The 14,191-nt window shown below is 34.5% G+C and overlaps 1 protein-coding gene across 2 annotated transcripts in view; it reads left to right on the top strand.

Moving 5' to 3' along the window:
* The window catches only part of LOC150082624 (E3 ubiquitin-protein ligase MARCHF6), a 218,218-nt gene that overhangs the window by 170,310 nt on the left and 33,717 nt on the right, over positions 1-14,191 (top strand). For both annotated transcript variants that reach the window (XM_090377546.1, XM_090377548.1), the window contains 2 exons: positions 778-959; positions 13,135-13,269. In XM_090377546.1, coding sequence (XP_090233672.1) covers positions 778-959; positions 13,135-13,269 — 317 coding nt within the window. The remainder of the gene's footprint in view (positions 1-777; positions 960-13,134; positions 13,270-14,191) is intronic.

The raw sequence follows: 14,191 nt of genomic DNA on the forward strand, positions 1-14,191 counted from the left end.
CCCGTCCGCCTCTGATTATCGATATTGCTTTTCGTTTTCTCTCCAAATCTGCAGTGTCTTCACCAGGACGCTTCCTTTTCACACCTTTTAATATTTTACTCATTATTTAGGAAATAAAGCACAATTACAAAACGAGGAGGCACGCTTGATACACATAAACAAAGCTGTGCGTGTGTAGCAACTGAATAAACAACACCGTAAAGGCAGAGATACACTATTCACACCTCACATTTTACTAAAGCACATTTCTGGGGGTTACTACCATAAAACAATAAAAAAAACAATTTCCAGTTGCATTTCTGCTAGTGGAATCTGTTATAAACTGGAAGTAAACTCGATCTAATTGCATTTGCGATAATACCGATAGCAGGAATTTTACGTTATTATGGTGAAATGTGTTTCCCCTTCACTGATATAAAAAACATAAATACAATTTTAGAATCTTCTCTTCATTCCTATCGTGTTGCGTTTGGTTGGGGGTGATTCTGCGTTCGACTGCCATTTCTTGACAACACAAAGGCAAATCGTGCATAAGCGAATTCGGTTCGTGTTATATAAGATATCGTTCCCCTATTTATAAATCGTGTATGATCGAATTCGTGTAGTGTAAACACGTGTTATATGAGGACCGACTGTACTATTTTCTGTTAATGTGCTTTTAAGTTATATTGTCTTCACATTTAATTCTACTTCCAATACTGTTCATTTTGTTACCATTTAAATCTTATCTTTTTATAAACAGATGTTTTTGCTAATTGTATACAAATCTATTTGTAGTATTTTTGGGTCGCAAATTGATGGCTTTGTGGATGGGTTCCACCAAGGTCCATGAACTATATACTGTTGCATGTGGATTATATGTTTGCTGGCTAGCTCTTCGAATTGTGACACTGCTGTGCAGTTGGTTACCAAAAGGCTGGAATGTCATTTCTGCAAAGCTCAAAGAATGGTTACTTATTGTAAGTTAATTTTTAATAATTTGATATTTCATTTAAAAATGTGGAATAACTAGTTATATTTGTAATATACCAGTTACGTTAATGAAATCTATTATAAAGTATTTAAGGGCAAAGGCCTCATGCTACGAGGTAGAATGACTAATATGTAGGTTAGTACAAATGCATCATTTCAACATAGCTATCTACCAAAGTAGTTAAATTAAATTAATTAATTAAATCGGCATTGTTTTGGTTATGTCTCATATTGTGACTGCCTTCACAACAAGTTGCCATGGTATTGTACTACCTCGAATAAATAACACTTCACCAGTGGAGAAGACTATTGTTATTTATTCTCAGCGGATACCACCATCCAGACGGCACCGTTTCAAAGCTTGTTGGCTTCTTTTCGGTGGGTGGGCAGGTACCCTGGTGTTACAATAGTGACAACCCAGTTATGAAGTATAACTTCACAATATAAGAGATGCCTGATGGTGCATAGTGATATAGACTGTAAAGTATTTAAGGGCAAATGCATCATTTTAACAGCTATCTACCAAAGTAGTTAAATTAAATTGGCATCGTTTTGGTTATATCTCATATTGTGGCTGCATGAGGCCTTTGCTCTTAAATACTTTATAGTCTATATCACTACGCACCATCAGGCATCTCTCATATTGTGAAGTTATACTTCATAACTGGGTTGTCACTATTGTAATACCAGGGTACCTGCCCACCCATCAAAGGGAAGCCAGCAAACTTTGAAACAGTGCCATCTGGGTGGTGGCATCCGCTGAGAATAAATAATAATAGTCTTCTCCACTGAAGTGTCATTTATTTGAGGTAGTACAATACCATGGCACCTCATTGTGAAGGCAGTCACAATATGAGATATAACCAAAAACGATGCCAATTTAATTAATTAATTTAACTACTTTGGTAGATAGCTATGTTAAAATGATGCATTTGCACTAACCTACATATTAGTGAAATCTATTATATGTTATGAAAACCAATTCTGAATATTTTGTTCCAGTTTGTTCATGATATTAGACATAAGTTTGTAATATCAACCAGAATTTAACAAGTTAATTATTTTTTAAGTAATTGATGCATTTTAGAACCTCCTTTTTGACCTTTATAACCACCTCTATAGCATTCTCTGATCCACTTTGATCACAGACAAGTTGATTACAATCTGGCATGCCTCTAGATAAATTAAAATGCTTACTTTGCATATGTATTGGATCTTACTGATGCATTGTAGAAATATACTAAATGCATAATCATAATACAGAAACGTAATCATATTACGTTCCGACCAATGTCTGCTCATGGTGATTCTGTGTTTGGTGGGGTTCTATTGTTATGGAAAAACAACAGTACCCCACTGGTTCTGAAACTTTTTATATAGGAAATTAAAACCATAATCTGTGTTACAAATGGTACAATTTATTTTTAAAAGAAATTGACAATTTCACTTTATAATTTAAAATATATTCCAACTAAAAACATAAAATATATGGAAATAATATTTTTCTCTGCTAATTTTTGCTGAAATGGGGGTTTCAAAAATGAATGGCGAGACTGACTCCCTCCATAATTTCTTATCTCTCATTCCATTGATCCAATTGAGTGACAGCGAGTTCATGCCCTTAACATACATGTAAAGGGCCCCTATTAAAAGAAAACTAAATTATGGAAACAGCAGAAACTTAATCGGGTATATGCTTCCATTATGGAATCAAAATGAATTCCTACCTAAATTTAAAATAAAACTGCATGCTGAAAAAAAGTAATACAATGAAATAAAACTTTTAATTGACCATGGCTTACATTCAGTTGCTGAAACTACTAGCAGAAAGTAAACATGCTGTTGAAGTTGACTTACTTACAAAATCCATAATTTTTGTCTGTTGCTGTTTTGTCAACATAAGAAACCATAATATCGTCAATGCCTCTCTTAATTTTTGTACTCCTATGAAAGTCAGGATCTTCCTGCATAATCTTCTCCTTCAGGAACTTGGCTGCTTTTAGAATCTCTGATATACCCTTGTTTGTTAGTTCAGGTTTCTTCTGCTCTTCATTTTCTTCTTCTTCACAAACATCTTTATTGGAGTCCAGTAGTTCTAACTCCTCATTTTTTAATTCCTCCTGGTGGGAACGATTATGTTCTAAAATTTCTTCCTGCCCCATATCACTAAATCCCTCACCTCCAATAATTTTCTAAACTTCTGTTTGAATAATACTATTGAGATCTTATGAATCAGTTCTTGAAAGTTGACTTCTTCATTTCAGTCCATGACTGTTCAGTTATTTCAATAGCTGTTAGTATTGTGAATTCAGTCCAACATTGGCATGCATTTTTATCTGGAAATTTTTAAATTTTATCAACAAGATTTGCCAAGCTTCTCCTTAAATAATAAAAATTAAAAATCCCTTGGTTCAGGGGCTGTAAAATTGGTGTTGTGTTCTGAGGAAGAAACACAAGTTTTACATTTGGTTTGCAATAGAGAAGTGACACCGGGTGACTTGGAGCATTGTCTAAGATAAGGAGCACCTTAAATGATAAATTCTTAAAATTCTTATTTTTCAGATATCCTTCAACTTCAGGTACAAAACAATGCTCTAACCAGTTACTAAACAGTGAGCCAGTCATCCATGCTTTTCTGTTCCCGATCACCAATAAATGGGAAAGAGGATTTTTTCCCTTTCGAAGCCCTTGGGTTTTCTGAATGATACACTAATAAAGGCTTGCATTTATAATCACCAATAATGTTACTACAAAATAGGAATGTGATTCTGTCCTTTGACACTTTGAATCTGGGTGCAACTCATTCTTCTTTGGATAAATACACCGATGAGTCAAAACATTATGACCAGCGAGTTGTATGCAAGTCGAAGCAACTGCAGGTGAACTACAGCGCAGGTCGGGATACAATATAAAAAAACACCTGATACTGAGCTCTGTTAATCAGTGTTACTCTTCTTCAGATGGGAAAGGCAGACCGGGCTGTTACTCTTCTTCAGAGCCGACCGGGCTAGCAGGGTGGGTAAAGTGCCTGTCTGGCAACCCAAAGGTCGCGGGTTCGATTCCCGCCTCGCACTTGGATCAAAGTACTGCAAAAACCTTGGGGGGTGCATTATGGCCACAGAAGCCTATGCGCCAACAACTACCAAAAAAAAAAAAAAAAAAAAGAGTGGGTCAGAGCATATCCGAAACGGCACAGCTGGTGGGGTGCTCATGGTCAGCCGTGGTTAGTACCTACTGAAAGTGGTCTGAGGAGGGGAAACTCATGAACTGCCGGTGAGGTGTTGGACGACCACGGCTCATCGGTGCTCAAGGTGAGCAAAGGCTTTCCTGGATGGTACGTGGCAACAGAAGGGCGATTGTGGTGCAACTCGCTGGTGACATTAGTAATGTGTCACAACACACACAGTACATTGAAATCTGCTGAAAATGGGGCTGCGTAGCTGCAGGCCGCTCCGAGCCCATGTGAACTATGGTTCACCAGCGACAGCACCTACAATGGGCACGCGAGCATCAAAACTGGACCTTGAGTGATTGGAAGAAGGTCATATGGTCCGATGAATCACATTTCCTGTTGCACCATTTGAACGGCCGGGTACGTGCGTGTGTGCCATTTACCTGGGGAAGTCATCACACCTGGATGCACCGTGGGATGAAAACAAGCCTTTTGCGTTGGTGTCATGCTTTGGGCGATGTTCTGCTGGGATACCCTGGGTCCAGTCATCCATTTGCCGGGCACTCTGATGTCTACCACCTACCTAAACATCATTGCTGACCAGGTACTCCCTTTCATGGCAACAGTCTTCCCCTCTGGCGGTGCCACCTTTCAGCAGGATAATGCACTATGCCACACTGCCCAGATTGTTTGAGACTGGTTCACGGAACATGCGGAAGACTTCCGGGTATTGCCCTGGCCTCCAAATTTTCCAGGCATCAATCCCCTCAAGCATCTGTGGTTTGTGTTAGAACATCAACTCTAATCTGCGGCGTCTCAACCACGGACCTTACAGGAGCTATAGGATCTGCTGGTTACGTGTTGGTACCAGATACCACAAGACACATTTTGAAATCTTGTAGCATCCATGCCTCACAGGGTACGAGCTGTTTTGGCTGCACGTGGAGGACCAACATCATATTAGGTAGGTGGTCATAATGTTTTGGCTCATCGGTGTATGCTGTCAGGCATTTTTTTCAAATAGAATGCAGTTTCATCACAGTTAAAAATGTGATCTGCCATTTATCCCTCCCTCTTCTATTACATTTTTCAATTCCGGTAAAAAAAATTTTCCACTATCTCCACATTGGCAGAAACAATCTCACCAACAACTTTAATATTGTGCAGATTTGCTCTTTTTTTTAAATCTATCAAACCATCCCTTGGATGCAATGAAACTTGATTCACCATTTGCACTAGGCTTAAGACTTTGTGATGATAAATACTTTGGGATTTGCACCTGATCATATTAGAACTGAAAGGCACATTTCTATTCCTTTGGTCTTTAATCCAGACATTCAATAACTGTTCCATTTTTTCAATAAACATATCACGTTGAGTAACAAAAGTGGATTTTGTACTTACAGAGGTTGTTGTCAACCTAATGTTTGCTTTAATTTTGTCCTCATGCTTTCTAATTGTTCGTATCGATGATTCATTGCACTCATATTCTTTTAGCTAAAACTGCATACATTCTTTCCTGCTCTATTTTACCCAAAAGAATCATTTTCTCATGCAATGACAGAATTTTTCTTGATTTTATTATTGCCAGAATCACTTTTGGATGTACAGGTATGCTTTGAAGCCATTATGTTAGGGTTACTATTGAAATAAAATATCAATTCACTCAATGACAAAACACATACAATGAAGTCACTTTTCACTCAACTCAGAAACTCACACTGACATTGTCACTAGCAAAGACTCAAGCCGACTGTGGAGTCATTCAAGTATATGTCACTCTGTTTCTGAGAATTGCTGAGTTGAAAGATATATATAATGAAAAATATATTGTAATAAAAAAGTAAGTATAATGTAGAGAGGCTAAATTTTGACTGATTGTGAAAGTTCAAAGTGCCACAAAACAGCTGTCTTTGATAACAAAGTCACTTAGAATGAAATTGGTGACACTATAAATTCAATCGCGCTTAAAAACTACATACTATGTAATAAGGTAGCATGCCTGAGTCAGATACACCATGCTACTACGAACCTTGGGCCATGTACAGCATGATCCATGTCACACGGACTTCTACTGCATAAGTGCAAATCTGCACTTGGCGGGGGTCACTTGTACTTGACTTTTAACATTTGTAATCTGCATTCTCAAACCTGAATATGGTTCCTGAATATGGAACTAGGCTTAAGACTTTGTGATGATAAATACGTTGGGACTTGCACCTGATCATATTAGAACTGAGAGGCACATTTCTATTCCTTTGGTCTTTAAAAAACATTTATCATCAAATTAAATTATCGGAAGGCAGTAATTTAACCCTTACCTGACTGTGACCCTGCCAGAATATAAACAAGTGTACCAGGTTAAATCAGCTTGAAATTGTACATTAGTTAAGTTGAATATTCTAAGTTGGGAGTAAGCAAAATACAAAGTTTCATTTTTGGAAACAACATTAGAAATCTGATCATCGTGCTAATTGTATTAAGTTCCAGAGAGTTTGATTCTTATAAATATGTGTATGAAAATTGAAGTTAATCTAATTAACTAAGTCTTAATTATATCTGTATCAACTCAGCATTAAAATATGACAATCCATCTAATAATATGTTGAGCAGCAATGAAACAGCAATGACTTGAGCATACTCTGCCCGAGCATACATGTTGTGAGAGAAAGTTAAGACCAAACAGGGTTGTTGCTGTTCTCTGTATAACACGATGGCTATGATTTACTACTTCTACGAATACTGTGGCTACAATTTACCTTTTTATCTCAATAATAAGCAGTTTCCATACGTTCTTTTTCTCCAACAAATTTCAGGGTAAGATTCAGTTGTGTTGGTCTTCACCTAGATCATAAAAAGCCAATCTTTGGGTAGAGTTGGTGATATGTGGCTTGCTTGTGATAAACAACTGTGGCTGGCATCGAAATCCAAATTGTAGGTGCTAGAAATCTAGTACAATGTCTAAAAAGTAAAAAAAAAAAAAAAAAAAAATTTTTTTTTAATTGATTTATTTTTTAATTTTAGGATATTAAAAATAAATCAACATACATTTTTACTTTTCAATCTATTTTTCAATTATTACAGTAAAATACTATTATAGCAGACTTCTCAAGAGTTCTTGAATCATCTCATTGTACCAAATTTCAATATGATGGACATTGTTGAATGTTATTTCAGAGGAATTATCATTTGTTTGAATAAATTCTGCTGCATGTTTCTAATATATAGAAGTAGTAATTTCCAGGTTATTTTAAATATAAACTTTAAAATCAGTAAAAAATAAATAAAATGATTATGTATACTACAAGAGTAAAATATATTTTGTTCAGAGTATCATTTTAAAACCATACACACCAAACACAACAGTAAATTTATTTCTTCTGGGTCCCCCTTATTCATATTCTGAGCTAATTTTAAAAGAAACAGACTTTCTGAAAGGGACTTTTCAACTTCAAACAAGCTGATTTATTTTTCTGTTCTTCATGATTAAATCTTTACACACACACAAAATAAACATAATCGTGAAAAACTTAAAAACAAATAGATAAACATCAGTTAATCAAACTTGGTAAACAACTTCAGTAGTTGAGCAAAAAAAAAATCAGTCATAACAGCTCACCCAACTCTGCAGTCAGTTTAAAAACAAGGCAGTTGTTTCTAACTCTGTAATTTAATTCTGGTAAAACTCATCAATATCAATATCTTCCCTAAGATATTGATGATATGTAGATGATGGTACATATAAAACATCTCTTTGGAATGTAGAAAATTCATTGGAAGATTTGCAAGTATAGAAAAGTTTTACATGCTTTTATATACTGATGGCTCAAAAACAAGTACAACAGTGGGTGCAGCGGCAGTTTCTTCTATCTTTTCTACTTCTGTGTCCCTTCCAAAGGAATGCAGCATCTATTCTGCTGAACTGTGGGTGATTAAAATAGCTCTGGATCATGTGATTAATCTGTCCAGTAAGCAAATTATGATCTACTCTGATTCTCTGAGTGCAATAAAATCATTGACAAATCCATCCAAACCAATCCACCCCATCTTGAAGCAAATTAGATCACAGATTATTGTGTTACAAGCTGTAAACGAGTCAGTCACTTTCTGTTGGATACCAGGTCATGTAGCCATCAAAGGAAATGAATATGCAGATCAAGCCACTAAACATCCAATCAGTGCAAGATCTCCTAACTACCAAGTGCCATTTACAGACTACAAATCAGTCATAAAAAACGTGTGAAATGCAATGGTTGCAAATCTGGCAGGCTCAGTGCAGCAATAAACTGCTTCAATTTAAACAGGAACCTAAGTTGTGGCCATCAAGCATGTGATCAAATAGGCAAGAGGAGATGATCCTGACTAGGACACGTATTGGGCATATGTATCTAACCCATATTTATCTACTCGAGGGGGAAGATCTGCCTATTTGTACATTTTGTCAGACTACACTTACGATGAGGCATATTCTAATAAATTGCAATCATTATAATAATTATCGAAACAAAATTTTCACATCTGCAAGAACCTTTGACTGATTAGCGACAATGCAAATCTGGCTGAGTTCTTTTATTTCTTAAAGCAGACAGGATTATTTTACAGATTTTAACTGGTAATTGCACTACCGAATAGAATCAGGCAGAATATGGCCTTAGCAGCCCTTGTGCCACTAAACAACATATCAACCAACCAACATGCTTTTATTCTTCAAACAAATTTGCAAACCTTTCTCATTCGACATTGTGGAATATGTGTATTTCATCTTAAATTGGTTGTATACTTAATGGTCTGCCTCACAAGAAAAATATTCTGTAGTCGTAGACCTTCTTTTCTGATTTTTATTAATTGAATAATTAATATTTTTTCATTGCACATACTCTTAAATACGTGACACACTACTAAACCAGTGTCTCTCTCTCATAACTATCCCTATTTTGAATCGACAACGACATCACTTGGTGACACATGCTATGCACATCACATGAATTATATAGCTGACTAAGAAACTGATTTGAAAGACATAATATGGCCCTGGCAGCCTATGTGTCATAAAACTCCATTACAACAACTAAGAAACTGAGTCAAGCACATTATGATAGCTCTTTTTACAAAATTAAGCTTGAAATTTTATGTTTTCAAACACAATGTGAGGATTACAAGGAATAATTAAAATTAGTAATTAATATTAGTAATCATAAGCAGTACAATCTTTTAGACTTGCATGTAATTTTTTACACATCCTGGAGTCGACAATCACTGTGCAGTGTTTATAAAGTATAACAATTCAGTGTAAATGGATGCCTGTATGCACATTTTAATTATTAATTTTTCTTAAACCATTTTTTCTACAAAAAGCATATCTTATTTTTAAGGAATATCACACCTTCAGAAATATCGTACAATAGATACCTTATTACTTTTCACATATTAATATGTTAATTTTTGTTATATTGTTATATATTAATATGTTATTTAACTTTTTTTTATCTACATTAATGCAAAAATCTAAGTTTAGTACAATATAAAATGTGTGGGTTCAGATTGAACTAGGGTGACCATGGTTGAATTTGATTCTAATTTTGGCACTTTCTGCCAGATGTAGTGAATCGCTTAGTGGAATATTTCTAAAACAAATGACTTGACATGAAACACAAGACCTTTTTGTTATAGACCAGTATCCTTGTTTTTCATATGTGTATTTCTGTTTTCTTGAATATGAACATTTTTCTTTTAACAAGAAAAGAATTTAGCTGTTGGTATCAAAATTTGTCATCCTACGTCATCCATGTTGGGGTTGGTTTTTTTTTTTTTTTTTTATTCTATGTAAATTTTTGAATGAGTATTGCTCTCTCTGGGGTAGTGGGCATGATCACACCCTGTTGAGAGTAATACTAGAGTAGAAGGTGTGATGGTACTGAATTCTCAAGTGACTGCCATCATAGTTGTATTTTCAATATGGGCAACAGTGGCACACAGTGATTGTCGACTCCAGGATGTATAAAAAATTACATGCAAGTCTAAAAGATTGTACTGCTTATGATTACTAATGTTAATTACTAATTTTAATTATTCCTTGTAATCCTCACATTGCATTTGAAAACATTGAATTTCAAGCTTAATTTTGTAAAAAGAGCTATCATAATGTGCTTGACTCAGTTTCTTAGTCAGCTATATAATTCATGTGATGTGCATAGCATGTGTCACCAAGTGATGTTGTTGATTCAAAACAGAGATGGTTATGAGAGAGAGAGAGAGAGAGAGAGAGAGAGAGAGAGACATTGGTTTAGTAGTGTGTCATATATTTAAGAGTATGTGCAATGAAAAAAGCTTAATTATTCAATTAATAAAAATCAGAAAAGGAGGTCTACGTTTACAGAATATTTTTCTTGTGAAGCAGACCATTAAGTATACAACCAATTAAAGATGAAAGACACATATTCCACAATGTCAAGTGAGAAAGGTTTGCAAGTTTGTTTGAAGAATAAGAGCATGTAAAACTTTTCTATACCTGTAAATCTTCCAGTGAATTTTCTACATTCCAAAGAGATGTTTTATATGTACCATCATCCATATATCATCAATATCTTAGGGAAGATATTGATATTGCTGAGTTTTACCAGAATTAAATTACAGAGTTAGAAACAACTACTTTGCTTTTAAACTGACTGGAGAGCATGGACAGAAAAGTTTTGTTTTCGTTGTGAATCATTATATTTTAGGGTTGACTTTTGAAATACTTTTTTACTGAGTTTTTTTTTTGTCAGAACTGTTCCACTAATAATATGAGAAGTTGGTCAGGGCCTAGAAATATTTTCGTTATAGTGAAATTTTCATATAAACAGTATTTGTTGTAACCGCTTTTTATATTTGGTTGACTTTTACTGAATGCAAAATGTATACTGTAAATCATTCATCAAGATTCAAAAATACATTTGTTATTACCTGCTTTGCTGATGCTAGGGTTTGTGAGCAAAGGAAACAAGGGATGGAGCATGCTTATACATAAAAGAAGGCAGACCAAATTACAGAAGGTCTGACTGAATTATTACCAAGGTTCCCCCCCCTCCCCATCCTCTAAGCCAGTGGTTCTCAAACTTTTTTCACTCACAGCACAGTATTCTTTGCCATGAGGAATCATTGCACACTGAACAGCTAATTTGGCTAATCATTCATGTGCAGTTTTCCTTCAGTAAGAGCAGCCATTTCTGTTGAGTTCTTTGCGAGTACTTGCATGTTTTGTTTATTTTTCCAATACAATTTTAAAATTAATTAAAAGTTATTAAATTTAAAATAGATAAATTTTTTATTAAATAGAAAAAGGTGAATGATGAGTCAATAACAGAAAGCAACAGTAACAAAAGTGAGAACAAACTGATGGCAGGTGTAAGTTTCATACAATCTGTACAAGGCATGCATTCCCTTGGTACACTCCATAAGTACCAAGATAGTTATTTAAACTTTTGAGAACCACTGCTCTAGGCTCTTATTCAACAGACATTTAAATTTCTCAAAACTATCAATCTCAGCTGCCCACGGAGGCAACTTATTCCAGTGATTAACAACTCATTAAAAGAAAACTTCCTGCATTCCATCTATAATTTTTCTTCCTTTAGTTTGACTTGAAGAAAATTTTGGAAAATTTCAATATCATTGATTTTACTAGCTTCTTTCTTATATTTATAAATATTCAGAGCATCATAAATCTCAAGTAAACCATCTCTAAAGTATTAATTAGTTAATAAGTTGTGAAGCCCACATTCAGTATATCCTCATATTGGTGCTCTTTTGCTGATTTCAGGCGTTGTTCCCTCTTTGGATCTTTTCAAGATGCTAAATTAAAATATTGCCTCCAAAATGGGATACAACATTCCAAGTGGAATTGTAATCTCTATAAGCAGTTGTTTGATAAATCTTCCACAAGATGCTACAGACTTTCCTTCCCACCTGTCTATACTGCACAGAGAAAATATCTGCCTGTATTATAATCCTTAAATTCCTTTCTTCCTCTTTGTTTGTGATCCCAGTACATTCCATCTTATATAGCAATCTCTCATGTGGAACTGTCATGATCTTTACTGAAGTCCAAATAAAGAATATCAAAGTTATCTCCTGCATCAATTCAAAAGTGACATTATCATTATAGTTAATCAGGTAATTAAAAATATATTTTCCTTTAAAAAACTGTACAGTGTTCCATTCGTAATCATTGACTCACTCCATGATATGATTTTCCCTACCACTTAAGTAGGGAAAGTCTGTAGCTACCCACTTTGTTTTTTGAAACAACTTTATAGATTGGCAACACATAGCACTTCTCTATTCCCAAGAAATCCCCCTCCCTGGTATAATGAAGCTCTCATTATTAATCATAATGGTTTGATGCATTTCCTTGTTGCTTTCTTTAAAATAACTGGGTATACACAATCTACTTCCTTGCCTGCAGCCTTATATTTTTTTGAAAGTGGCATAAATTCTCTAGATCTGTGGTGATTTAGAGAATTTATAATGTCACTTTCAAAAAACCTGAGCATATGCATCAGTGGTTCTTAGCAGGATTTGCACACTAGACATTTTTTTAAAAAGTATGAAAAGTAATATGTAGTGATGGTAAAAACAATACTTTTGCATACCTAATTGAAAAATTAACCAAATTAAAAGAGCAACTTGATTAATTTTTTTAACTGTAGGTCACTGAAAAAAAGATGAAGAATATGACTTCCTCAACCTTTACCTGTGTTTCTTTGTTGCATGTTATTTTCTTAGCAATATTAGTTAATATGTATCTGTAGTGCTTTTGAAATCTTAATTTATTAGGAAGCTACTTATTTCCAAATTGATCTTGTGTTTATAAAGAGAAAGCAGGTTTTGTGGTGTATTTTCAATATGCTGTTTTGTTGTCATAACTGAATATTGATTTTAATCTTGTATGATTCATGTTGCTACTTAACAATGTAATAAAAGTTTCTTTTTTTATATATATATATGTACAGACAGTTAAATCAGTATTGGCTATGAGTCTGCTCTTAGGACTTATTCCACTACTTATGGGTGTGTTGTTTGATTTGGTTGTCATCATTCCTTTGCGTGTGCCATTGATCCAAACACCTCTGATTTCTCTCTGGCAGGTAATATACTAATTTGTTGTGTGTATTTTAAATTTTAAATATAACTGCTAAATAAATAAAAGAAAATGTATTTGATGCTTTAATTCACTATTATTAATTGATGTCCTAACCATCAGTAGCTTACTGAAATAGTGGAGGTTTTTTTGAATAATAACACCTCATTCATTTTAAATAGCAGAGATGTTTATAAATATATATTGTTTCTGAGTAGATAAAGTTAAGAAATTTGGCAGTTTGTTAACCTTTAATCTTAAAAGATGACAAATCTGATTTCCATATAGAAGTAAAAGAGAACAAGATAACACCTGCAATAGAACCTTCCTTCAAACTGGATAACATTTTATTTATAACTTCCAGATTCATAAAGGCCATATTGAAAAATAGCCAAGTTGCTCTGTTGTTGCAGGCTTTCCACAAGTGGTAGATTACCTGATTAGATGATTCCCACACTTTTGTGAAGAAGGCTAATTTTTTAAAGTTGATAATTACTAATTAAACCTGCACAGTTATAATATATCAGTATACAAACTTCCATTACAATGCATGCACTTTCCATTTCATCACCTTAAAACAGAAAAATCTTTAAAATTAAAGCATTAGAATTACATCAGTGCAAATTTATTATTTCTCCAGTATGCTATTCATTTTGTCTACATCATAAATTATTTTTAATTGGAGAAATATAGCCATAAAAATTCTTTATTAATCCATTTTTGTACGTATGACTTTCCCATAACTGTGGCCAGTAGTAGGGAAGTCATGCTTATCTGGCTGGTTTACAGTTGTCCATTTCATTCTTAGCCCACCACCATGGATTCGTGGACAAAGGCACATCTCCAATCCAATGGTCCAACAAGACCGCATGATTAACCCTAATGATTTTATGTAGTCCTTTGAAGTTTCCTTCAGTATGATAAATACT

Source organism: Mastigoproctus giganteus, chromosome 7 (genome assembly GCF_048544385.1).
Source record: "Mastigoproctus giganteus isolate SK-2022 chromosome 7, ASM4854438v1, whole genome shotgun sequence".
Lineage (NCBI taxonomy): Eukaryota > Metazoa > Arthropoda > Arachnida > Uropygi > Thelyphonidae > Mastigoproctus > Mastigoproctus giganteus.